Source organism: Rhinolophus sinicus, chromosome 16 (assembly GCF_057876585.1).
Source record: "Rhinolophus sinicus isolate RSI-liver-muscle chromosome 16, RSI-T2T, whole genome shotgun sequence".
Classification (NCBI taxonomy): Eukaryota; Metazoa; Chordata; class Mammalia; order Chiroptera; family Rhinolophidae; genus Rhinolophus; species Rhinolophus sinicus.
In genome coordinates, this window is record NC_142516.1 from 45114270 (window position 1) to 45139139 (window position 24870).

The window sequence follows — 24870 nt, forward strand, 5'->3', positions numbered from 1 at the left end:
ACACACACACACACACACATGCACGCACGCACTCTGTGGAACCAGGAATGCTGCTTGCTTTGCTTTCATTCATGGCGGGCATGTACATGCACATACACAAGTATTTCCCAGCCTACAACTGTCTGCTGTTGCACAAGTGTGTTGGGAGAACCATTGTTTGAAACTTGGAAAACCATACTTCACAAAACAAAACAACACCATTGTAAATGATGACTACATTCCCACCTCACAGGGTAGATCCACAAAGTCTTATTTTGGGTATGAGGCCCCAGGAGGTTAAGCAATTTCCTTAAATAACCCACAAGCTGTGGCAGAGCCAAGACTAGAAGTGAATTATCCTGGTAGCTACTTCAGCTCTCTTTTCATCACCAGGAACAATAAAATTATGTTATAATTTTTACATTATATATATATATATATATATATATATATATATATACACACACACACACACAAATATATACACATATATATGTATATGTATATATGTATATATCGCCAAAAAATGTATATAAGAAAGGAAAAAACTGTATTAAAATCACACTGATGGTAACCACTTTGAACACCTCTTGCAATTGCAGAAGTCAAACGTGACTTGTATTCATCTTTTATTATCGGTATATATTGAGTATTACAATTTTAATAGCTTTTCCTTTCTTAAAATGTATATATAGTTTTTTGGCACCATATATATAACACTATATTATAATTTTCATATTGTGTATACTATGTTATATATATTATATACTGTATATACTATATACTACGATATTTAACATTGCTAGTTAAATAGGCTTATGGAGTGATAGCTTTGGAAATTGACCACTATTTTAAAAAATGCTTCTGTGGAAAAATGCAACCTGTAGCACAATTGAGAGATGCAATCCTGACTGTTAGCATAGACACATTCCCTTTTTTCATACCCTGCCTCTCCCAAACACCATGGCAAGGAAATGCAATGTGATCCACAGAGGTGAATCTGCTTCCATCCCCAAGAAAAAGATAATCATTTGACTTTTCATATTGGGAGTTCATAAACCTGTGTGCCTCTGAATGTGTTTGCACCCTCATCAGCATTCAACATAAGAGTAAAATCAGGTCACTGACATGTTACCAGAGAATAGTTATAACCCTTAACTGGAATCACATGTACCGTTCTGCTGGCTTAACCTCCTTCCTGCGTTTTCATGAGAATTGTCACATGAAAATATTATTTGAGGCTGGTACTCTGCAGAGAAACAAGAGTGTTCAATCCACACAAACCTGTAAAATTCAAATATGTGATCTCTTTCAGAGAGATAGTAATGAATGTGTTAAACTAAGGAAACTCAGTTCAAGGAATAAATGATCAAAGGTGACCACAGGGGTTATTAGACTTCAAACAATAAATTTTCTTATACTTTCAAATTTGTAATCATTAGCCCACCCTCTCTAATATATTGAGATATATACATATATATTTATATGATATATTATATACGAATATGACCATGTGCATTATATATAATGAGTATTACATATATACCATATATAGTATTATCTATTAAATATAAGTAATGCATAGAGGATTTAGGAGCTCAGTATCAAGGAAAGTGTTTCTAATTCTGAAAAGTGACATCATACTTGAGAACTTCAATTTTCTTCTCCATTTTCCATGGTTTGCATTTGACAGTAGCAATCATTAGTCTTTGCTCATCTAACTCTGCCTTCAGTCTTTCCAATTCCGCTTCATCAATTTCTTCTTCTTCTTCCCTTTAAAAGAAAAAAAAAAAACACCTTAATAAAGTTATGATTTGCCTGACTTGCAAACATAAAGGACACTATCAAATACTCTGTCAATGTGTCTCAACTTGGCTGTACATAGTACATGCTGAGATCCATGACCATTGGAGCCTGTATCTATCTGAACACTGATGCAGGGTTTCTGAAATTATTATAACTTTAAACAACAGTGTTTACATTCTAATGTCCTGAAACCAAGCTGCTCTTATTCCATAGCCTCAAACTCTCAGAACTAGAAAATCTAGGGAAAGAATAATTACAGATCTATCAAGATGTTTTTTGTCTCTTCTTTGTTCCGTTGTATACTTTCCCTCACCGATTCAACATTTCATTTATTTTTTTTTTTTCAATAAGGACAGTAAATTAGAGGTGAAGATGTCTTTGAGGTGCCCTTGAAATTTTTAAGTTAGCCCTGTCTCAAGCAAAAAGAGAGAAAAATTGCAATAGACAAAAATAAAATCTATTTCTCAAAGGTAACTAAATCTTTTAATTAAAGTCAAAACTTCAATTGATAAAATTCAACTTCAATTATATTTGGTGGAAGTGAATCCTTAGAAGAGGCCTTCAAGGGAATTTAGTTTCTTACTGAAAAAACGAGTATATTTCTTCTGTGTTCCTAGTATTGCAAAAATACTATAGGGTCCAGAACTCGAAGAAAAAAAATCAAAACATAACATAAATTTAAATCGAAGAATGTAATACCATATTGTAGAAATTAATTTTTTGGGGAATAGATTGTTTCAGTTATTGAACTTTTTTTGCTGAACCTCAAACTCACCTTTCTATACTTAATATTGATTGCAGTGCTGGGTCTGGGATTCTAGAGCACATTTGCTTTGTCTACTGGCTCAATATTAGGCTACCACTAGGTCTTTCCTTTGGTTTTCTGTTTGCTTCTTGGGGTGACGCTTCCTCCTTAGTAATGCTTCTTCACCCCAGGAACATCAGGGCCTTTCCACAGCTGCAGGTGACTTTAGTTTGCCAATTTTTCCAGCACTAGCAGAACCAGCTTCATCACTTGAGCATCCTCCCTTCTGCAGTGGTTTCAGCTCTGTGGCTCCCTTCTCCATGCTTCTAAGTTTTACTTTGAACCTCTTTCCATTGTGTCTCTAGCCCTTGGGTGGTAGCTGCGTCCTAGAATTGCTATCACCATGATGCCTTAGTGTTCTCTTTTCACTTTTCCAGTTAACTAGTTACCAATTATTTATTATTTATTAACCAGTTCCTTTGTTGAATGCTGTTTGTTCAATTCACTGTTGAAATTTCCTTCTCCTAACTGGACCCCAGAAAGAAATTATAACCTGACTCAGAGTTAGTCAGAAACATATTTTGTTGTTCACGAAGTTTATGACTAAACATAGTAGGAACACTGCAAAAGCTGTTTTTAAAAATTCCAGCTGAGGAACAGGAGGATACATCCATAGTTATACAGACCATATAAAATGACTTTGGAAAAAAAAAATGACTTTGCAATCCCCTCTCGTTCCCACCAATCCATAGGTTTAATCATGTTATGATTACTGAAGCAAAGATTCATATTAACCCTCCAAAATAACACTTCCTGTGGACTGTTTGGTTTTTTAGTCTATTTAGGTATTTTTGCTTAGAATAGTAATGCTAACTCAAGAGAACTATAAAAGTACACTACTAAAATACAACTCTGATTGCCATTAAGTTGTTTCAGTTTTATAAAATCCTATGGTGCTGTATCATCGTGACATAAAATACTTGGTGGTATTTTGGGGTTTTTTTTTACTACATTTATAGTCACAGTTTGTTTTTCTAATAGGCCAATTAGAATAATATGTGAGTTGGTCTGTCTTAGGAGGGAAACATATATTTTAGTAAAAATTATTTTATTTAACATTGTTTCTAAGTAGACATAGACTAAATCTAAACTTTATAGGTTATTGTTTTACTGAACTGTTTACAGAAATGATCAAAAAGAAAAGAAAGTGTATGTCAAGAAACTATCAAGAATGGATTAAGGTAGGAAAAAAAAAGATTTAAGATTAACAATGTAATTGTTTGATATTTTAAGTCTTTAACTTGTCCCTCTTCCAAAATAATTCACAATATTTACATTTAGACACCTTAAAGCTTCACATTACTAAGTTTGCATTAAGAATCATATATAAAACAATACCTCATTTAATCCAGTATCATCAAAGAATGAAAGAATCATCTATTCAATATGTGGATTTACCATGTAATGAAAGCTTATTTCTTTACATGCCAAGTTTTAGAAACAACTTATTAGAAACCTTCCTCACACTAATTATATGCTTTCCTACTATCTTAAACCCAATATTTTATATGTTTAACCTATCCAATTTCTATGCTTCCTTCAAAAATCATAAGAAATGTTTTCAATGCCTTTACTGATTATTACTATGAGAATAGTTTTCTCTTCTCTAAGACTCCAAACCACTTTGTACTTCTTGTATGGCACATTTATACTGTCTTGTTTCATAATAATTTGTGTCTAAGTGTTCTCTTCCTTATTTATGTTATGAACTTCTAGAGAATGCAGAAAATTGCATATTCATATCCAGGTATTCCAAAGGCATTAGCAAATTATCTTCCACAGAACTGGACGTGGATAAATATTTATTGAATAATTGTTTACATAGAGATTTTTTCTGGATGATACCCAGTGCTCAAAGTACACTAAAATATAACAATGTCTTCCAAGATTAGTATGGTATGGAAAGACATTTATTCTTTCATTAAGTGACGCCAGACTGGTATATTTTTAAAGTCTTTGTTGTTAATTGTTGATTGGTCCAGGTGGATCATGCTGTGCCACAAGGAATAGTTGTTGGATAATTACCTTCAAATATGCGGGTAACTAAAATATGACTCTCCAGTATTACAGGAAAACTGCTTTTCTAGGAACCACTCAAAGAAAGTGCTAATCACATTAAAAGGTAATAGCACAAACATGCTTCACCTTCCAAAATTTAGGGCTAATCTGTGCAAGAATGGTTTTCTAGCTTAAGTTGGATTTATTTAAACAATAGTCGTTAGAAAAAATAAGGCATAATGTGCTGAATTTTTCACTGCTATGAACATATCACTTATTCTCTTAGAACTGGGTCAGGAAAAGCCTGTAATATTATTAGAAATACTCCAAAATGTCTAACAAGGCAGTGTTTTTTAACTGTCTCTAAAGATAATTTGCATTGCAGCCTCGGTTTTAGTGGGTTTTAAATATTTTGTCAGCACAAGGGAAATTCCTTAAGGTGTTTCACTTGAACATTTAAATCAAAAAAGACCATGAATTAATTAACCTAAATAAATGTGTTCTGATTTATTTGCTTACTAATCTTTCTCAAAATATTTGCTAATACATTTTCTTTTTTTTTTTAAAAAGATGCTTATCTTCAAAATAATAATTTCACAATAGGAAATGGACCCTAAAATAGAAATCAGAACTATTGATCCACACAAATAATTTATGATACTATTTAGAATAGTAGCACAAATTGTGGCAGCAATAATATAATCTGCAAAACCCATGGAGACAAAATCTAAGTTTCGCTCTGTGGTGTGAGGTGGTAGGGAGGCAGGGGTGCTTGTGGGTTTCTCAGAATCAGGATGAGAGTGTGACCAACTACGGACAGAGACTGTCAAAGGAACAAGATTTTCTCAGGCAACAGGGGCCAAGACCCAGCTGACTCATATGGTCCTCTTCCTAGAGGTTGAACAGTTGGCATGAGTACCTTAAACAGACCAAGAAAGCAGAGTAATTCCCACCAAACTCACCTTTTTAAAAGGACCTCTCTGAGGCATAAGTGGAGAGGAAAGGCAAATTCTGCAACACAACTTATATCCTGCATAGGTCTATTGGTGATATCTTCTCAATGAAGATGCATAAGCTTTGCCAACAAGAAATATTACTACTGTATTTTGCCGTGTATAATGCGTACTTTTTTGCCCAAGTTTTTGAGGGGAAATGGGATGTGCATTATACATGGGTAGTACCAATTCCGTACCTATGTATATGTTTTCAATTTTTTTATTTATGCTTATGAGTTAAAAGTATAACTCTACAAATCAATAATGACATCTGTATGCAAAATAATATCCTACAATACAATAATTGGTTTTGTTGAAGTTACAATGAACTTGCAAAGACAAAGAGTTCTTGGCCATCTATGATGCATAAATACAGTAAATTTGTTACTTGTACATAAAATTTCTTGTACCTTGCATCTGTTCTTGTGTTTTGTAATTATTTGTTATATAAAATTTCTTGTACCATAATACGTTTTTTAAAAATGCTAAAATTCCTTTATAATATAAAAAAACAAGCACTAAATGTAAACAAATACAAATTTTAATTAAAAAATTAAAATGAAAGATTTTTTTTTCCATGAAAGTTTGGGCCAAAAATGTGGGTGCACATTATACACAGGAACACATTATACATGGCAAAAAAGTAAATAATAATAGTAATAATAGTCACAATAAGACATGGAACTTAAAAGTGTGTTGCATTTATTTTTAAATGGAACAAAGTATAAAGATATTTGAAAAGAAGATACAAATAAAAAATACCAGAGTCAAAATTTAAAGCAGGTGGTGTCTTGATTATTAAAGAAAGAAGAGTGAGGAAGAGCTTAGGAAGGAGGAGAAGAAAAAGGAAGAGGAGAAGGAAGAAAAGGAGAAAGAAGAGCAGAGACGATTTAAAAACACAAATTAATAAAAATACAATAAAGAAGTAGGTGGGGTAACTTTTATTTTCAAAGGAATCACCATCTATGAATGCTAAACTCCTCTACCTGACAAAATTTGCATACTGTTGTATTTAATTACAATTATTTATGAAGAGGAAAATAACAACTAGATATTAAATACTGCAGTGTGTCATCTTGGGAGGACATCTTAGAAAGTTCCTCATCATTTAAAGTTCTAGAAGTGTTTTGGAGAGATCTCATCACCTTGTGGTGATTTCATGGCCCTGCTCCCTGGGATTGGCAGAGTAGGTTCGCTGCTCTCTTAAGTCCTTTCCAAGGGGTCTAACATTTTCTATTATGAGATTTGTTTTACTTTCATATTCTTCCAACCTTCCTGCTGTCTACAAATTTCTGGAAAGCAAAGAGCAGAAAATTATTTCTTGGATTTTTCCCTAAATAGCATTTAATGTATTATTCTACATAAAGTCAATACTCAGAAAAAGGCTGGCCTGGTGCACCTGAAAATGAAAGGTTTAATTAAAAAGGAAATGATAACCCTAATCCTCTGTAACAGGAGCCCATACACTTTTTTTTGTTTGTTTTTTTGTAAAGGGACTGACAGTGATATTTTAGGCTTTGAGTGCTACATACACCTCTGTCCCATATTCGTCTCTTTTTATTATTATTAATAACCCTTTGAAACTGTAAGAACCATACTTAGCTCTTGGGCTGGAAGTAGTCATTGTTTGCCAACCTCTGCTCTGAAAATAAACTAAAATAAAATAAAATACTAATTTGGCTCACTGTTTAGGAGTTTTCCACTTCAATAACAATACATATAATCAATGGGATAACTTTAAAATATGTAAATTAATTATAATATGTTAATAACTATGACAATTTAGATCTCTCATAAGGGAATTTCTCTCAGCCATTTTTAATATATGTTCATTTGTAAAATCTATTTTAATATTAAAATACCATTTTACTCCCCCCTTGTAAATATTCATTTAACAAGGGGGGAGTAAAGTGCTAGCATCAGATTAAGCCTGTCTTTCTAAAAGTAGTTCTAATTACCGATTTTAAAGACAAAGAGTGCCCAAAAAAGAATGGTATTCTTTCAGCATTGGGTGCTTTTGAATGAATGACAATTTCAGTTATAGATCAGAACTAACTTACGCTCCTCTCATCAACTTTTTCCTCCTCTCTTTTTCTCTGGCCTTCTTTGTTTCTTCATCCTCTGGTTCAGGTGGCGGATCATCCTCACTGATAACATCTCTGGTCCGTTTCCTCTTTGGTCTCATGCTTTCTCTTCTAGGTAGTTTATCTTCCTCCTCCTCCTCCTCCTCTTCCTCTTCACCTAAACACAGCAGTTAATGTTTCAGTGAGCAATATCAGAAAGTGCTCTTTCCTGCTATCAAATGTATTCTTAGTTTTTAATTACATTGTCACACATCTGACACCACAATGCAGTAATTCTCCACATTACGATAAGATGCACCATGTCATATATATTTCATAGCCTGCCATTTGAATATATTTATCTAGATTCTCATTTCTTTTGTGGTTCATCTACTCAAATATGTGAATGTAGATCCCCAAATTGTAATAGTCTTTAGAATTTCAGTCTTCATTTACTTGGGTAACTAGGTGACTTGGAGTTCAATAGCGCACCATGACCTCTAAGACCAAGTTTAGAGGTTACCAATACAACACATAAGGGTTGAGTGATTAACTACTATGTGTTTACTACTACTTCTATCTTAGAACAAAGGGTATGACAAGAAAAGGCTACAAACAAGAATAATTTTGAAGAAATTAACTTAACCCTTGAAATTCCTCTTAATTCAAATTATCTCATTCTTGATTCCAAATATTTCTTCCTTCTTTTCCTTTATTAAATGAAATTGATGAAATTGATAGTAAATACATTGGCTTGATCATTCTCTCTTTATAACTAGAAACAGATAACTTGTAAATATGAATTTAATGTAAAATGAAAAGCAATGATGTTTTATTTTGTTCATCAACTAATAACGCCTCATATGTCCCTAACTTCTTAGGAAGCTTCACAGTTTATAACACGCAATCACTTTCATTTTTGTGAAATTCTGATATTCTCAACTTCTTCTGATATTTAGAATCAATTACTATAAAACCCAAATATTACCCAGACTTATCTCTATTGTCTTATATAGAAGCTACTATATGGGGAAAAACTCTACTTTACTGGAAAACTATAAATTGTCTGAAGCATACCCTTCTGTGTTTTCTTATTCTGATTCTTGGGAGCTATTTTATAACTTTGTAAATTATAGATAACTGGATAGCAATGCAAAATCATTCTTGTCTGTAGACACACAAACTGTGCCCAGTGGAGAAATAATCCTCCCCACAAAGAAAACCCACAAAACAGTTATGTCTACATTTGCACATCATTTTAATATTCCTGATCTATAAATTGTCCTTTTGGATTCACCTTTGAACTGATTTTAATGCCTTACCAGATTCTTCATTCACTAGTGAAATATGTTCATTTTCATATACGTGTTGTTATGATTTCATCTGTTTTTTGAAAATTGTTTTTTAACATTACTTATCAAAAATTTTTTTATTGATATTTCAAATCATTACCTGTATTACTAAAGTTTTGCTAGCAGAGAAAAACAGGAGGATAACTTTTCTAACTAAGTTTTGAAAACTATATTCTGTCACCAAAACAAAGAATGAATTTCCATTTGTTAAATATTGTGGCCAATGTCATGTGTTATTTGAACTCCATTTTGGCATTCTGAAAATTTACCAGCCTTTATTAGTTACATTAGACACTAATTATCGAAAGGACAAAGGTTGATAGGGATTGAGAAGTGATTCACCGACAAACAACTAAAGAACTCAAGCAGCCTCTTAGTACTCTGCATTTTAGTATATTTTGTATTAAGAGTAAACTATTAAACTTGCAAAGTTTTACCATGGATAAAAAAGTGTACCGTTCTATTTATCTTCTACCACTTAGGAATAAAAAGGCAGTGTTTAGTGCTTTAACTAGTTACCAAATATTCAAATTCTAAAAAAAATTAATGTTTTGCAGTTACCTACTAAATGCAGATTTGTATACAATGTTACCTTTTAGAATGGGCTCGATTCCGTATTGAAGGATAGCAAAATATGCCAGCTCAAAATGTGACAGTTGGAGTTCAGAATATACCACCCCAAAATATGCCACTTGGTATATTGATTACTTTGAGCAGTAGACACTTGAAAAAAAGGAAACACAGGAAGAGACTTTCTTTGAACTCCCCTTATCTGCCTAAAGACAGATCTTCCAACAGGAATGACACTGTCATAAATCCCCTCCCCAGGACTTTCATCCCAAGGGAAGGTTGACTCTTATCATAGGAGAGAAGACTATAAGTAGACACCACATCCAGACAGACTCTGTCACAAACTATCATACCTCCCATCTGTTCTTCTCAGGGCCCAATCATCTTTCCCAAAAATCATTTATTCTCTTTTAAGAGGCCTACACGCATACACCCCTTTTCCCTATTAAGATAGTATTTAAGTCTAAATTCAAAGCCACCTCAGAGGGTTACTTATTTTTCATGGCTCTCTCTTATGTATACATGAAGTATACATGTTAATAAACTGTTTTTTCTCTTGTTAAACTAATATTATAGGGGTCTCAGCTAAGAACTCAGAGAGCTAGAGGGAAAAGTATTTTTCCTCCCCTATAATATTCAAATCATGGTATTTAGGATGTGTGAGATTCTGGTCTGTTTTCATACAGAATGCATCAAATTAATGAAAACAATTGGCACCGTGAACATTCACTAGTGGGCATACTGTGCTCTGGTTATTAAATTGATAGTGTTGATATATATCATCTAATTGAACTCTTCTTGAGATGCTTTTAGTTTTGGTAAATTCAAAGCTTTTGTTCACTTAATTTTTTCTCATGCTCCAGCCCACGACTGATCTGCATGCCTGGAAAGAAGTTTAGGGTTTCAATCCAGGCTCTTTGAGCTGAACCTACACAAAGTAAAAACAATAGAGCAATTTGGACAAAATAGCAATGAATTCACTACAAAAGAATTTGCTTATTCATTTTAATTAAACCACCTGATCAGTTCAGTCAAAATGGCCAATCTGTTCCACTGTAATAGATTCAACCTCACAGAAAAGCTTTAAGGACAAAGACTGAAACAGGGAAAATAGCAGAGAAATACAAAAACATGTTTTTCTAGACCACCATCTACTTGATCATGAGTAACTTATAAATTGGGTGGAATGTGTGTGTGCCAATCAAATGGAATCTACAGGGGACAATCTACTTGCTGAAACCACCAGAAGTCATCCACACGCCCCTGTGCTTACATGTGGTAGTATAACCCTATAAGATAAGAGAATGAATTCCCTGAATTCACTGCTCTTCCATAGGAAACATATCCCAAGTAGGTCCATCTCCACTTACTTGAACTTTCCTCAGTATCATCTTCTTTTTCCTCCACTTGAATTTGCACTGTTGAAGAAAGAAAAAACATAGCAATCCTTTAAATGGTGGTATAATTATCAGTAACTGGTTTTTACTGTTATAATTTTCATCATAAAGTTCTTTTATGAACTTAATAAAAACATTTTTCAGTAAACTTGTCCAAATGAGCATTATTTATTAAAGATACACAGCTACAGCATTTTATGCAGTGCTATGCAAAGACTTCTCTGCTTCATTGCCTTCAACGATTTGCAAAACATATCAATTATAAGCCTGTCAACTCAATTTAAAATAACTTCAAACAAAATAAATTCTGTATTGCAATAAGTAGACTTGGGGTTTGTTCGGTTATTTTAGTCTATGATAAAATGAACTGTTAGCAAAGCTATATCCACATGTACAAACAATTTGGTTATTACAACTAAATTAACTTATTAATATAGAGAATATTTCATTCTAACCAGCTATCCAACATCAAAGAGCCTTTCAGAAAAAAAACTCTAAAGGGCTGATATTTCCCATTTCAACCATTTCTATAGGTATTATATGGGTACAGCCTAAATTTTCTAATATATGATTTACCTTGACAAACGGAGACAAATGATATTATAGTTCTTTCCAAGACAAAGACCATTCCTTCTATCTCTCACCTCATACTCAGACAGGGTCCTGTTTTCAGTTTTGCTCCATTTTTATAAAGGCATGTAAAAGTTTTATAAAATTTTTAATGTAAAGTAATATGGCAAAATATATTAATTGGCAGAAATTTTTCTCTTGTCAGCTATTGTCCATTCACCATGGGTTTCGTCAGACAGAGACAAAGCACTGCAACTTGGCCTGGCACAAATTAGAGCAGACTATTTCTTTAAAACCATAGCCTAGTAACTTGCTTATAAAATATTAATTTTATCATATTTTCATTTAAGGTGGGTGGGCATTAGTCAAAAAAAGCAAAGACGATAAACAATGTTGCTATGAACACAGGAATGAACCTCTGGTTTTCTTTCTGCTCGCGCACTGTCAAAGGTTATTATTCAAAACTTGACAGGCATATTGAAAAGGCAACAGATGCCAAGAGTTTAAATTCCATTCACAAAGAAAATTATTGTAAAAGCACTTTTTGCCTTTAAAAAGCATCTGCATAAAAATTTTTAGAATATGCAAAAATGTTATCACTCAATGTCAGTCACAGAATGTGAAAATAAGTGTGCTTTTGTTCAGAGTGGACATATGCCTTCTGTCACTGGCTGTAACTGGATCTGCACAGGACAAAGATCTTTATGTCACCGCTGAGAGTTCACAGTAGTGAAGGCAGACACTTCTAAGAAGATATTCTGCATTCAACAATAGGTCATGGTCTTTTATTTGCAATTAATGCCACCACCAAGCTTCTTCAGTCAGAGAAGAATTCCCTAGGAAGGCATTTTAATGCTATAAGCTTAGCCTTGGAGCAGGGTCTGATCAGTGTGTACAACATAGAAACAGCTAAGAAGAAAAAGCAAAGGCTGCCATGCAGCGTATTCTGCAACATGCTTAGCCAAAGCAAAAATTCACACAAAATGTTATACTGATGTGGGATAATCAACCCACTACACATGATTAAATCAAATTAATTAAATGAAATAGGAAAAAAATACAAATGAACAAAAACATAAGAAAATCTTTAGGTGGGATCAGATATTAGATTGAAGCAGGAGAATGAAATGTCCCAAGCCAAGGAAATGAGCAACAAATCAATTTCCTCTGATAACCAGGGGAGAGAAAAAGCAGAGCTGGAGTCACAGATCATCTTCTCAGATACAGGAAGGACACTCATAAATAACCATTAAATAAAACCTGAAAATCCATAAGAGGAGAAATCCTGTAGCTGCATGTAAAGAATTAGAAAATATCTATGGTTCCTGAGTGATGTAACGGAAACCATTGCAGAAATAGCTCCTTCCTTCCTCTGAGCTGACTTTCCAACAGTGATGCTCATCTGTGCATGATCATTAGGTATCTTCTTTACTCAACAGCATTTCTTTGTCTGGCAGTTGAGTCAGGGGCCATCAACAGTCATTTTTATATTTATTGTGATCATTATCGGTTTGTTCTTAATTCAAACCATCAGCAAAGGCATCACCAGCATCAAGAACTAAACAGCAGCACTATGACCAGGAGATTTAAGACTCCATCAAGAGCCTCAGACCAAACTTGGTTTTCATGGAATATTATTTGGTCTGAAAAGCAACTGTCAGTGCTCGTCTGTACCTCCTGCAACTCAAAATGATGCTAAAGAACCCAGCTAAGAAACTCCTCCAAGACAAACGCTTGTGCAAAGGAGTAACTCAGAACACTGAAATGGGAGCTACAGACAGTTTTCCTTCTCAGACAATTTTTGGCATGGCCTATTGCCATCCCTTCTCTCAGCAAACCCTAGTAGTTTATTCCAAATCATATGACCTCCTCATGCTTCAGCTGCTTCCCTAAACTTATTGATTATGTACTTTAAAAAGAATCTCTCTCCTGAGGAGTGATGGGAGAACAGAGAAAAGAGAAGAGGGAGAGGTCCTGTGAAAATGTTGAAGGAGGCAAGCAAACTACATGGAAGTATGCTTATTTAAGAGAGGAACATACAATAGGAGCAGATGAACTCCTAGGCAACCCAGATCCTCATTTTATGCACATAGACCCAGTAATTCAAAACAGTAAAAGGAAACAACAGCAAAATACCACATTTCAGAGGCAGTGATATCATTCAGAAAAGTGGATGTTGTTCCAGGCTTTTTTTTTGAATCTATAGCACTGAAAATAGTTTCAGTTTTTCAGAATCAGAGTAGCCAAGAGGCTGGAAGAGTTAAATGGTACTGCCTGTTCCTCTGACCCCCTTTAAGCTCTTGAAAGGATGTTGGTAGCACCAGGTTATTATTTTGGAACTGAAAGTTCCTTTATTCTATTAGCATTTATTGTATAGTCACAAGAGAGTACAGAGTGAGATGCTCTGGGATGGGGATTTGTAGACTGCAGAAGACAGTAGCACTGCCTTTAAGGAGTCTTGCTATTTTATAACAGTGAGATCCGCGATTAGTTATGAGTATCTTAACCAGCTTACTTGGGTTATAGCAGCAATGTATTAGTTATGTTTATTAGGCTTTTTTGGGTGTTTCTTTTCGGGTTTCCTCTGTGTGTCCGTGGAAATGTCAACATCGGCCCCTTGCATAAAAATGGGGTATCTTTCACCTCAGATTAAACTGCCCTGAGAAGGATATTAATCTATGCTGTAATAAGGATATATCCAACTCTTAGCTAAAGAACCCAGGTCATCAGTATGGGGTGTGATGTGGGACGTGAGAGAAAGAGAAGAATGAAGGACAATCCCAAGGTTTTTAGCTTGGACAACGAGAAGAACAGAGTTTCAGGAAAAGGAGATGGAAAGGCTATAGGCAGCATGGGCATAGGTGGGAAGATCAGGTTGAAGATCAGGAGTTTAATTTGACATGTTGGATTTGAGATGCCTATTACACAGCCAAACATAAGTTGAGTAGGCAGTTGGATATTTGAGTCAGGAATTCAAAAGAAAAGTCTGGGCTACATATATAAATCTGGAAATTATTAATTATTGATGCCATTTAAAGCCGTAAGATCAGGTGAGATCACCAGGAAAATAAATGTAAACAAAATATAAGACACCAAAATTGAGAGGACTGGGAGAAGAAGAACTAACCAAAGAGACTGAAAGTGAACAATCAGTGAAGCAGGAGGAAAACAAGGGATTGTGGAAGGCAAGCCATGTGCATCACAAAGATATGTCTTAGGCTTGTAAGTCAAGTATAATGAGGACTGAAAATTGACCATTGGATTTTGCAATGTGGAGGTCAATGATGACTTTGGCAAGCACAGATTTAGTGAAGTGGTATAAACAAAAGCCTGAATTTGGGTGGCTTTAAGAGAGAATGGGCAGTCAGCTAGTTATGCTAGCTAGAATATTCTTACATGCGGATGGGAAAGACCCAATGAGAATGAGAAATTGATGATGCATGTTATGAAATGAGCCCTCTGTTAAGTTACTCAAACAATACAGATTATGAATTCTTTTATTTCATTAATGTTGCTCATAGTTTTGTAACAGGGTGAAGTGTTTCTCTCCCTGACTCAACCTTAATTCCAGCCTGCATTTCTATAGATTTGTTAATTGATGGAGGAGTTCTGCCTGAGATTTAAGTAACTTGGGGTCTGACCAACTGGGAACAAAGAGATTTGAAGATCCCACCCTCTTCCTTGGATCCCACCTCTTGTCCCGCCCACTCTTCCCTCTTGACAGAAACAGAATCCTGAATTCTGGGCTCTCCTAAAATGGATTTCAGAAAACTAGAAATGTCCCATCTTCTTGTTATGGCACCATTCCTTTCTTTTTTTTTTTTCAATTAAAGTTTACTGGGGTGACAATTGTTAGTAAAGTTACGTAGGTTTCAGGTGCACAATTATGTATTATATCATCTATATATCACACAGTGTGTTCACCATCCAGAGTCAGTTCTCCTTCCATCACCATATATTTGATCCCATTACCTTCATCTACCCATCCCCTTACCCTCTGGTAACCACTAAACCGTTGTCTGTGTCTGTGAGTTTTTGCTTCTTTGTTTGTCTTGTTCCTTTGTTGTTTTCAGTTTTATATCCCATATTTCAGTTAAACCACAACCATCCAATTGAAAAATGGGCACCATTTCAATAAATAAAATCTTTCCTTATTCCAGACTCAGATCTGTTGGATAATAAATATTTGATGTGGTGAGCACCTGGGCCTTGTGACTCCAATAGTTCTGTGACTGGGATATGCATCACTAATTGAGACTTTGTTAAGAGCCTGGACAACTCACCAGTATACCTCTTACTTATATATAGTGCCCACTATATAGCAATTCAAAAGTATGGGACTAATGGAAGGAGAGGCGAGGAATAAAGAGAGAGTGAAAAAGGAGTGGGAAGGAGTAAGGAGCGGAAGGCAAGTATAGCAAAGAAAGGGGGTAAAAGAGCAAAAATGGGGTGAGAATTATGGTAAATGATAGGAATAAATATAAAGCTAAAAGTTGCATTTTTGTTTTTGCCACATATTATAAATAAAATGTTTATATATTTATGTATGTAAATAAGTATTATAAACAAAATAAATTCTAAATTCACATACTAAACAGCATTCCATAATTTAGGGAAAAAGTCAAGTTAATTTAAAAAAAAAACTAGACCATCAGCAATTTCTCCTATCAATGCTTTTCTTTAACAGGATTTTAAAAGTTAAGGAGTTAGAAAATGTGAACAAAATAAAGGTAACTTTTTTCTTAAAATAGTGTATTCCAAAGTAAAATTTCCCTTCTTCTTTAAGAGGATTATGAGCCCCTTAACAAAAACATGAAATCTCTCCCCTCAAGTGAAGAGAGAGAGAGAGAGAGAGAGAGAGAGAGAGAGAGAGAGAGAGCGAGAGAGAGAGAAGAGAAGAGAAATTATAAAAAATAAGTTATGACTTTCAAAAAAAAATTTTTTTAAATGTAGCATCCTTATAAAAATACTGTGCGACTTTTATGTTCTGACAATTCTAGATTTGATGTCATCTAGTAGCTGCTCAAATTGGTAATTTTTGATTATAGCAATGATAATGATGATGGTGATGCAGATTATGATATGGAGAAAATTACACAGATATGGGTATATGTGGATTGATTCTTGATTTATAAGCTGTATAAGCTATACCCAAAGACAGCACTTAGATATTCTGCTTTTCTAAAAACCAAACATAAAGTAAACCAATCCAAATTGCAAAAGGCATGAGTAAAATTAGTCACAAAGAAGAATTTTCCAATAGTGAACCACTTGGATGCTAGCTAGGTAGAGCCACCAAACCATACTGAGGTATCATCGCCGTAGAGAACACCTCAGCATTCTGATTCCATTCATTTATGATAACACTATTATTGGTGGATGTGAAGTAGGGACCAGAAACCACTGTCTGTGAAACTGAATAAAAATGATGGGTTCTTCTTCCTCAAGAAAAATATCTATCCAAGACATCAAACCTGATTTAGTTCAACTCTGTAGCTCTCTTTATTTTTGCTATGTGGAAGCTAAAAAAAAAAAAGTTTTCCTTTCACCTTCTACATTCTTTTAGGTGGGCTGGTAATCAAATTAACAGATTAACAGGAGAAAATCAAATTTTAATATATGCGCATGGGGAATTCACATAAGCGTGAAAATTCTAAAGACAGTGAGGCAACATAGGTATTTATGACATTTTGGACAAAGGAGAAAAGGGGGTAACGTGGTCTCAGATTTCAGAAGTGGGAATGGGCGATTGACAGGTAGTTGAGGAAGAGCTGAATATACACGACAGGCAAATTCTCATTAAGCAACTGAGAAACAATGGAACACAGTGGGTATCTAGCTAACAGGCCCCTGCCTGAAGCCCTCCTATTTACCATATTTAATTCAAGTGAGGCTAACTGGAACATCCTACGATTGCCTTCCTGAAGCAGGTTTTTATGTCTGAATCTTTCTGAGTCTTTTGTTTCTTAATAAAGAGCTTAAAATCAACATCTGAAAAAGGCAGCATCAGGGTGGCAAAATTTTGGTCCCTGTTAGCTGCTTTTAGATAAGACAAGATGCTCATGACATTTGTTTATAACAACCCCAAGTCCTTGAAATAATGGAATTAAACATAATATTTTGGAGGCTATTGAGTAAAGAGAAGAATTATTTAGTTCTTATATCAATCAAACACCTTAATAAACCTACCAAGACATTTTAAAAATCCTCAAGAGTGGGAAACACAGAATGAGATCATTACCCTTAAATATCAACAAGGTATCTAGGGGAAAAGATTTAATTTGACAGACGTAGGCTGATAGTCTTTCTGCATGTGCCAGCATCTTCACCTTCCTAAAGACTATTGGAAAACAAAACCATGGGGCACATACATTCAAAAATACCCCAATAGAAACTTGTATAATAAATGCGAAAACGCTGGTCATGTTTTCAAATATAATATACTGGAGATAATAAACAGCTCTTTTAAATCACTGTGGTTATAAAATTACAAAAAGAATAATAAGTTTGGTAAGATTCACCCACCCAAAAGAGGGGAGCAGGTAAGAAATACTGATACAGGAGAGTTAGCATGTCCCTAGGTAGACAGGGAGGTCCCTGGTGGAATAAACAAAGATAGTCATATCCTAAAACTTCAGGTTTTGAAATCACTCCTTTGCTCCAGGACATAATGTAACAAGGCCTTGAGGTTAATCATAGAATTCATTTTGGCCTGACAAACGGAGCAGATCTGATAGATAAAGAGTGGGTTACTTTGCTAATTCCTTTAGGATGGGCAAGCAGAACCAACCTGGTAGACGAATTTCATTAGAAGGTGCCAGTTCCCTTCTTCAAACAAGTTCCCTTCTTCAAACAGCTCCCCTTCCCCAAGCAGGCCAGGGAAGGTATAAAAGTAAGAGCTTTTGCCTCAGTCATGGGGCACGCCCCATTCGGGACCCCCTCCCGCTTGGGAGGTGCAACCTCTTCTGCCTTTAATAAATGATCCTCTTTTTAAAACTCTTTGCCTCTCCTGGTCCGTGTTTCCATTCTTCGGCTTCACGAGACAGGATCCCAGCCCGCACTCAGAAACTGCCGGCAGATCCAACATCACCTATATCAATACAACTGCTATAGTAGTTGTCATTCTCCAATGTTTTTCCTTCTAGATTAATTTATTTTTTGAGGCTCTGGGGCCCTTAAGAAGTAGAGAATAAATAGCTGCTGATGCCTGCTGTATTAAACACACAATATAAAATATTGTAGCTGCCAAACGGAACAGAATGAATTCTGTGGAGAAACACATCACTATGAGGTCCTGGAGTGAGAATGGCTAACCTTGAAAAGAACAGAGAGAAATGAAAAAAAGGTCCACTCAAGATACAAATTCCCCCTTTCTATCCTTTTATAATGAAAATAAATGTTTTTTTACATACATAAGAAGGAGGGGAACGGGATGCACATCAATTTTTTTTGCACTTTTTCCTTCTGTTTTTATTATATATGAAATTAAAATTAGACACAGGCTGAGTGAAGTGGGTAGCTGGTATGTTTCCAAATTCCACCACCGCTGAGTTGAAGAGCAACTATGAAATGCTGAAGCATCGTTCTTCAAATAGCGAATTATATACCGGAGTATTTGTGAGACTGCAATTAGATATTTCATGACACCATTGGTCTACAGAAAGAATAAAAACAGCCTTTATTTTATGTGGTTTGGAGGACTGGCTTTTTTTTAACTATACATATTCAAGAAATAAATAGCTATTTACAAAGGTATTTAGAGCTCTCTGTGGTTACAGAAAAAGTAGTGGTGTGTCTTGCTTTTTCTTTGCATTTAGATTATTTTGGGGGAGGGGACATGATTATTTAACCCTGCTGTCATAATATATATTCAGAATGTGTGCTCTCACATTGCAATTACCACCATAAAGGGCAACCACTGTAAATAAGTGTGCTGAAATGAAAATACGCTTGCTTGTGTGAGTTTTTGTGGATAGAATCTTTTACAGTAATAGGATACCAAAATAACAACCAGATGAAAATAATGTGTTATAAAACCTTGGCGGCTATGCTTTTATATTCCGGGATTGCTCAGAACAAAACAGAATCTTTCTGTCCCCAAAGGCATTTCTGCAATATTCCAAGTCTTGAAGAATGGTTGTCAGGATTTATGGCTAAACAAACAAAATGTAACAAACAAAAACACACTAAAGAATTATGAAATGACTGAAAGCCGACAATTGTTTCTAGTGCATAAAGAAGGAGGAAGCAAGGCTGGCTGAACTCTGTACATTCTTTACCCTTCCTTCTCAGCACCGCTTTTGTTCACATAGAATATGCTAATTACTTATCATTAGCATATATTAGCGAATGTTAATGAGTGTCTTCTGAAAAACAAAAGGCAGTGGGGGGAAGAGTAGAATCAGGAAGAAGGCTAAGTGGTGAGAGAAGGGCTGCAATGGAAGACAGAGGCAGAGAAAAAGAATGAGAGTGGTTTAGGATTTGGATTTATAGTTTCCTGAAATTTGGAAGAACTGTTTCCCTGACAATATATATAGTAAGAACATCAAGAAGGATGAAATAATTTAGTTCATTTTTTTGAAGAAAGAAAAAGCTACTCATTAAAATAAATCATTCTTTTTCTGCTCTTTAGGTGTTTGGGGAAAATTACATTTTGTAGGATTTGCTACTGAACTAGGGATATTAGTTAACATCGTCATTAATGAACAGGAATTCTGTATTCTAGGTGTCCTCATTGGTTTGTAAGCATTGTGCCACCCATCTACCCATTCCAATCTTTTCCCCACAGATTCAAATCATCTTCAATAAGATAAACCTGTAATTTGTAAATTCACCCATATAGCACATTCTATGTGACCTATTTTAATAAAATTACAGACCATATACAAATTAGCACTTCAATCATCTCTATTTCAAATTAACATCAAATGATTTGTTAATAAAAGTAATGCTTATTAGTAAATTTTGTGGAATTAATGTGATCAAGGTATGTGAATTGGCTGTATACATTATGTCTGTACCCTATCCTTGTTTTCACAGGATCAGAGAATAATCATCTCTTTTTGGAATGGTAGGGATGCTCGGCCCATACGTCCCAAAGGGTCTTTTGTTTTGGCACTAAATGGGTGATTTTTTTTATCTGATAAAACACTATGAAGTGGACATTATTATTCCCATTGTCCAGATGACAAATCAGGGAACTAAAGAGGATGAGTGGGTGAATAGCCTCAGCTAGTACAGATGTTAATTTATAGAGCTGAGGTTTGGCTTGAAGTCATCCCAAATCCATCACCAAGCCCTAATTTGTTCTACATCCTTGAATTTGTCTGTTCCTTTCAGTCACCACAGTCAACATCACAGAAAAGCTACCATTCCCCTTTTCCAGGAATACTGAATTAGCCCCTATTGCCCCATCCAATCCATTCTCCATGCTTCAGCCCATTGCATACAATCATAAATGTAATTTTACATTTATTAGTTATATTGTGTTTGTTTGTTTGTTTGGCAATATATAAACTACAAATTTTCAAGGCTGTATCTTATTGCCTCTTTATAACAGCTAGTAGGCTAAATCTCATTTCCATCTTTTTAATGACAACATAAAAAAGTAAAATAAAAAACACAGTAAAACTTTTTAATATGTTCAAGGAAATGGTTTTCAAGAATCATCAAAATTGTCATTCATTGTAGAATATCAGAAGGATTTGAAGATTTTTTCCTAAAATATTAATATATAACATTTTGTACAAATAACAAATACTCTGGTTTAAGTAAATCCAAATGGGCAATAGGGCTTAGAAGAAGATAGATGGGATGATGATGATAGACAGAGAGAGAGAGAGAGAGAGAGAGAGAGAGAGAGAGAGAGAGAGAGAGAGAGAGAAATATTCTGGAGTCAGGAAATAGAGGTCTAGAAAGAAAGAAAATCTTGAGGGTGCAGGAGAAAGCAGATAATTACATAATGAGATCTTCAACACGGGGGGGGGAAAATGAGTCCATTTGTCCCAATTAAAAGATCATTTTAAATTTAAGATAAAAATGGGAGTCATGCATTGGCATAGGTATTCTTCTAAATAGCAGGGAAAAAATGACAACCTTTTGGGTTGACGGGAACCAAAATTTTGCCACCCTGCAGATGCCTTTTGGGATATTGAGTTTCAGCTGTTCATTAAAAAACAAGACCCAGAAAGAATCTTTGAGCCTCCCCCAGTCTCCTAGGAGGTTCAGAGAAACCTGCTTTTTAGGAAGTGAGACTGGGCTTAATCACCTTAAGAATTTTCACCCTAGTATTACTCAGGAAGACTCCAAGCCTGTTAGCTAAATACCCACTATGCCCCATTGTTTCTGAGTTGCCTAGGAAGAATTTCCCTACCACGTGTGTTTTCCGCTCTTCCTCAAGAACTTGTAACTTGCTCATTCTCATTTCTGAACTCTAACACCCCGTGCCCCCTCTTTTCTCCTTTGTCCAAAAATGTCTTACATACCCAGTGTTCCCTGTCTTTGGACTTGTCAAGCTTATGTGAATTCTCCATAAGCATGTATTAACACTGATTTTCTTCTGTTGATTTGCTTCTGTTAATTTGATTATTAGCCCAGCTGGAAGAATTTAAAAGGTGAGAGGGAAAAAAAAAAAAAAAAAAAAAAAAAAAAAAAATATATATATATATATATATATATATATATATATATATATATATATCCCACAGTGGGAGCTTGAAAATGAAAGAACATTGTTTGAAATATAGATTTTAGAGAAAAGAAAGGTAACAAACTAGGTAAATATAGAATTTTCTTTAGTGGTAGAGTTACAAAAAAACATATTAATATTTTTTTGTTCCAACACATAAATATGTACCTAGTATAGACTCTAAGAGAAAAAATTATTAACAAGAAAAATAATTTGTATGTGTGATTCATTCCTGGGATCATTTTGGTCATGGTTGTTAAACATTTTACATAAAGATTACAATCAGGGATTTCTAATTATCTCATTTTCTGTAGAATATCAAAGTCAAAACTGGCCCAAAGTACATATCTCACAAGGGTCAACAAATTCCTGGGTGAAACTGATACCTCTATGAAAAACAGAATATAGTCTATGAGAATAAAACTGAGAACATATACATAACATATATCACTTTTTAAAAAATTTAAAAATTACTAAGACCCTTCTTTGTGCACAATACTTTCCAACTAATCTCAATGCATTTTGTGCTCCTAACAATGTAGTCAGATAATTATTACTAGAACTATTTTACTGGTGAAAAATCTGGAGCTTAGAAAAATTAACTGACTTGATAAAGTCTCTACAGTAAGAAAGTGGCAGAACCAGAATTCAAACACAGGGACATGAGTATAAATTCCCAAACTCACAATCTTAAACAATATAATTTATTCTTCCTCTAAGATGGAGCATTGTCTTCAATGTAGAAATGCATTAAGTTAACTCAGGAGACACATCCAAGATTTATATGTGCTTGATGGGACTAACTATGGAGATCAATACATTCTAGTTCAACTACTTCACTCTATCAAAGAAACTCTGGATACACACAGCTCAAACGACTTGTCAAAGATCGTACAACCAACAAATGGCAAAACCAAGATTTACATCCTAATCTTCTATTTTCACGTCTGTTTTCACACCATGCTACCTTAATTGCATTCATTGCAAAAGTTTACCCAAAAGATGCAAAAGTCTCTACTATAAAATCAACAATGATGAATGTAAGCAATTCATTTTATAGTGAGTCTGAAATAGGACACATACCTAGATCCCAATCCAGGTTTCTGCCATTAACTTCTATCTCTACATGGGCAAAGGCTGATAAAAATGAAATGCATGGATGCTACAAATTTGCCACACTTTATTCATTAGACCAAGCTCCATTCTTCTCAGCACCTCTCACAGATTTCGTTCAGAGCTTTAATATAGCAGGTGCTCAATGGATGCTTGTTCAATGACTTAAGCCAGATAGTATGCCAAAAACAAAGAGACAGGGTAGGTCAAAACATCAGTCTGTCTCTAGGGCAAATTATACTGTGAAAAGAGGCAATCCCACCATTTGCCATCAGTATTGGTTGTGAGCAAAGTGGAGAACAAGGACGGATTATTAATAATTGATTGTTTATATCTGAGCCATATTCTAAAGATAACCCCACCCAATGTAATTCAGTAAATATTTATTGAACTTCTACTCTGTGTAAGGCTCAATGCCCAGTATTAGAGAGGATGGATGGATTAATACAAGAATATAATGGTTAATCTCATATGTCAGCTCATCTGGGACACAGGGTGCCCAGATATTTGGTTACACATTATTCTGGGTGTGTCTGTGACAATGTTGCTGAAGGAGATTAACATTTGAATTGTTAGACTAAGTACAGCAGGTTGCCCTCCCCAATGTGGATAGGCCTCATCCAATGCCTGACAGTCTTCAAGCAGAGACGTTGATCTGCTCCTCTCTTAGGACTTGGACTGGAACTACACCACTGGCTCTCCTGAGTTTCAGATCTTCAGACTGCAGCTTCTATAATCACACAAGCCAATTCCTTACAATAAATCTCTTGATAGATTAGATAGATAGATAGATAGATAGATAGATAGATAGATAGATGATAGATAGATAGATGATAGATAGATAGATAGATAGATAGATAGATAGATAGATAGATAACCTATTGGTCTGTTTCTCTAGAGAATCCTGACTAACAGAGTCTCTGCCTTCAAGATTACTTTGATAGAATCAGACGGATACTAGAAACGATAACACAACATGTAATTTGGCAAGTCCCACCAGAGAAATACCAGCAAAAGATCTGTCATGAGAGAAAGATCATGTTCATCAGAGCATCTTAGGAATTTGCTTTTTGTTACATTTCTTCAAATATTTCTGGAAACAGGCAGAAAATTAATCAATATAAATAAATATTTCATTACCTGATGTCATTTGGATTATTTGACTCCTTTAAGATCAAGGCCATGAAGAACAAAATTTATTTCCATGAAATATGAATAAAAAGAAGGACTTTTGTTCATCAGGGTCCCTAAGACTATTGCAATTATACCATAGAACTAGAAAAGACAGAACAGAGCTTTCAAGTTGTCTCAGTAGAAAGGAAGAGGCCCAGGCAGTACTTTTCAAACTTTAATGTACAGTAGAACCACCTGGAATGTTTGTGAAAACAGATTCCTGGGCCTCATCCACAAAGATTCTGATTCAATAGGTCTGGGGTGGCTCCAATATTTGGCTTTTCTGAAAAGCTTCCCGGTGATGCTAATGCTGCTAGTTTTCAAACCACACTTTGGGAGCCACTATTTTAAGGCATCCTAAG

At 34.9% G+C, this 24870-nt stretch overlaps 1 protein-coding gene across 8 annotated transcripts in view; it reads right to left on the reverse strand.

The window, feature by feature from the left end:
* TMC1 (transmembrane channel like 1) overlaps positions 1-24870 on the reverse strand; it is a 242620-nt gene that overhangs the window by 83587 nt on the left and 134163 nt on the right. For 7 of the 8 annotated variants that reach the window (XM_019736715.3, XM_088793258.1, XM_074330566.2 and 4 more), the window contains 3 exons: positions 10939-10986; positions 7644-7824; positions 1624-1752 (listed from right to left, as the gene is read on the reverse strand). In XM_019736715.3, the coding sequence (XP_019592274.1) occupies positions 1624-1752; positions 7644-7824; positions 10939-10986 (358 nt within the window). Of the gene's footprint in view, positions 1-1623; positions 1753-2560; positions 2826-7643; positions 7825-10938; positions 10987-24870 lie in introns of those variants that run through there. The other variant, XM_088793262.1, reaches the window with a different exon arrangement.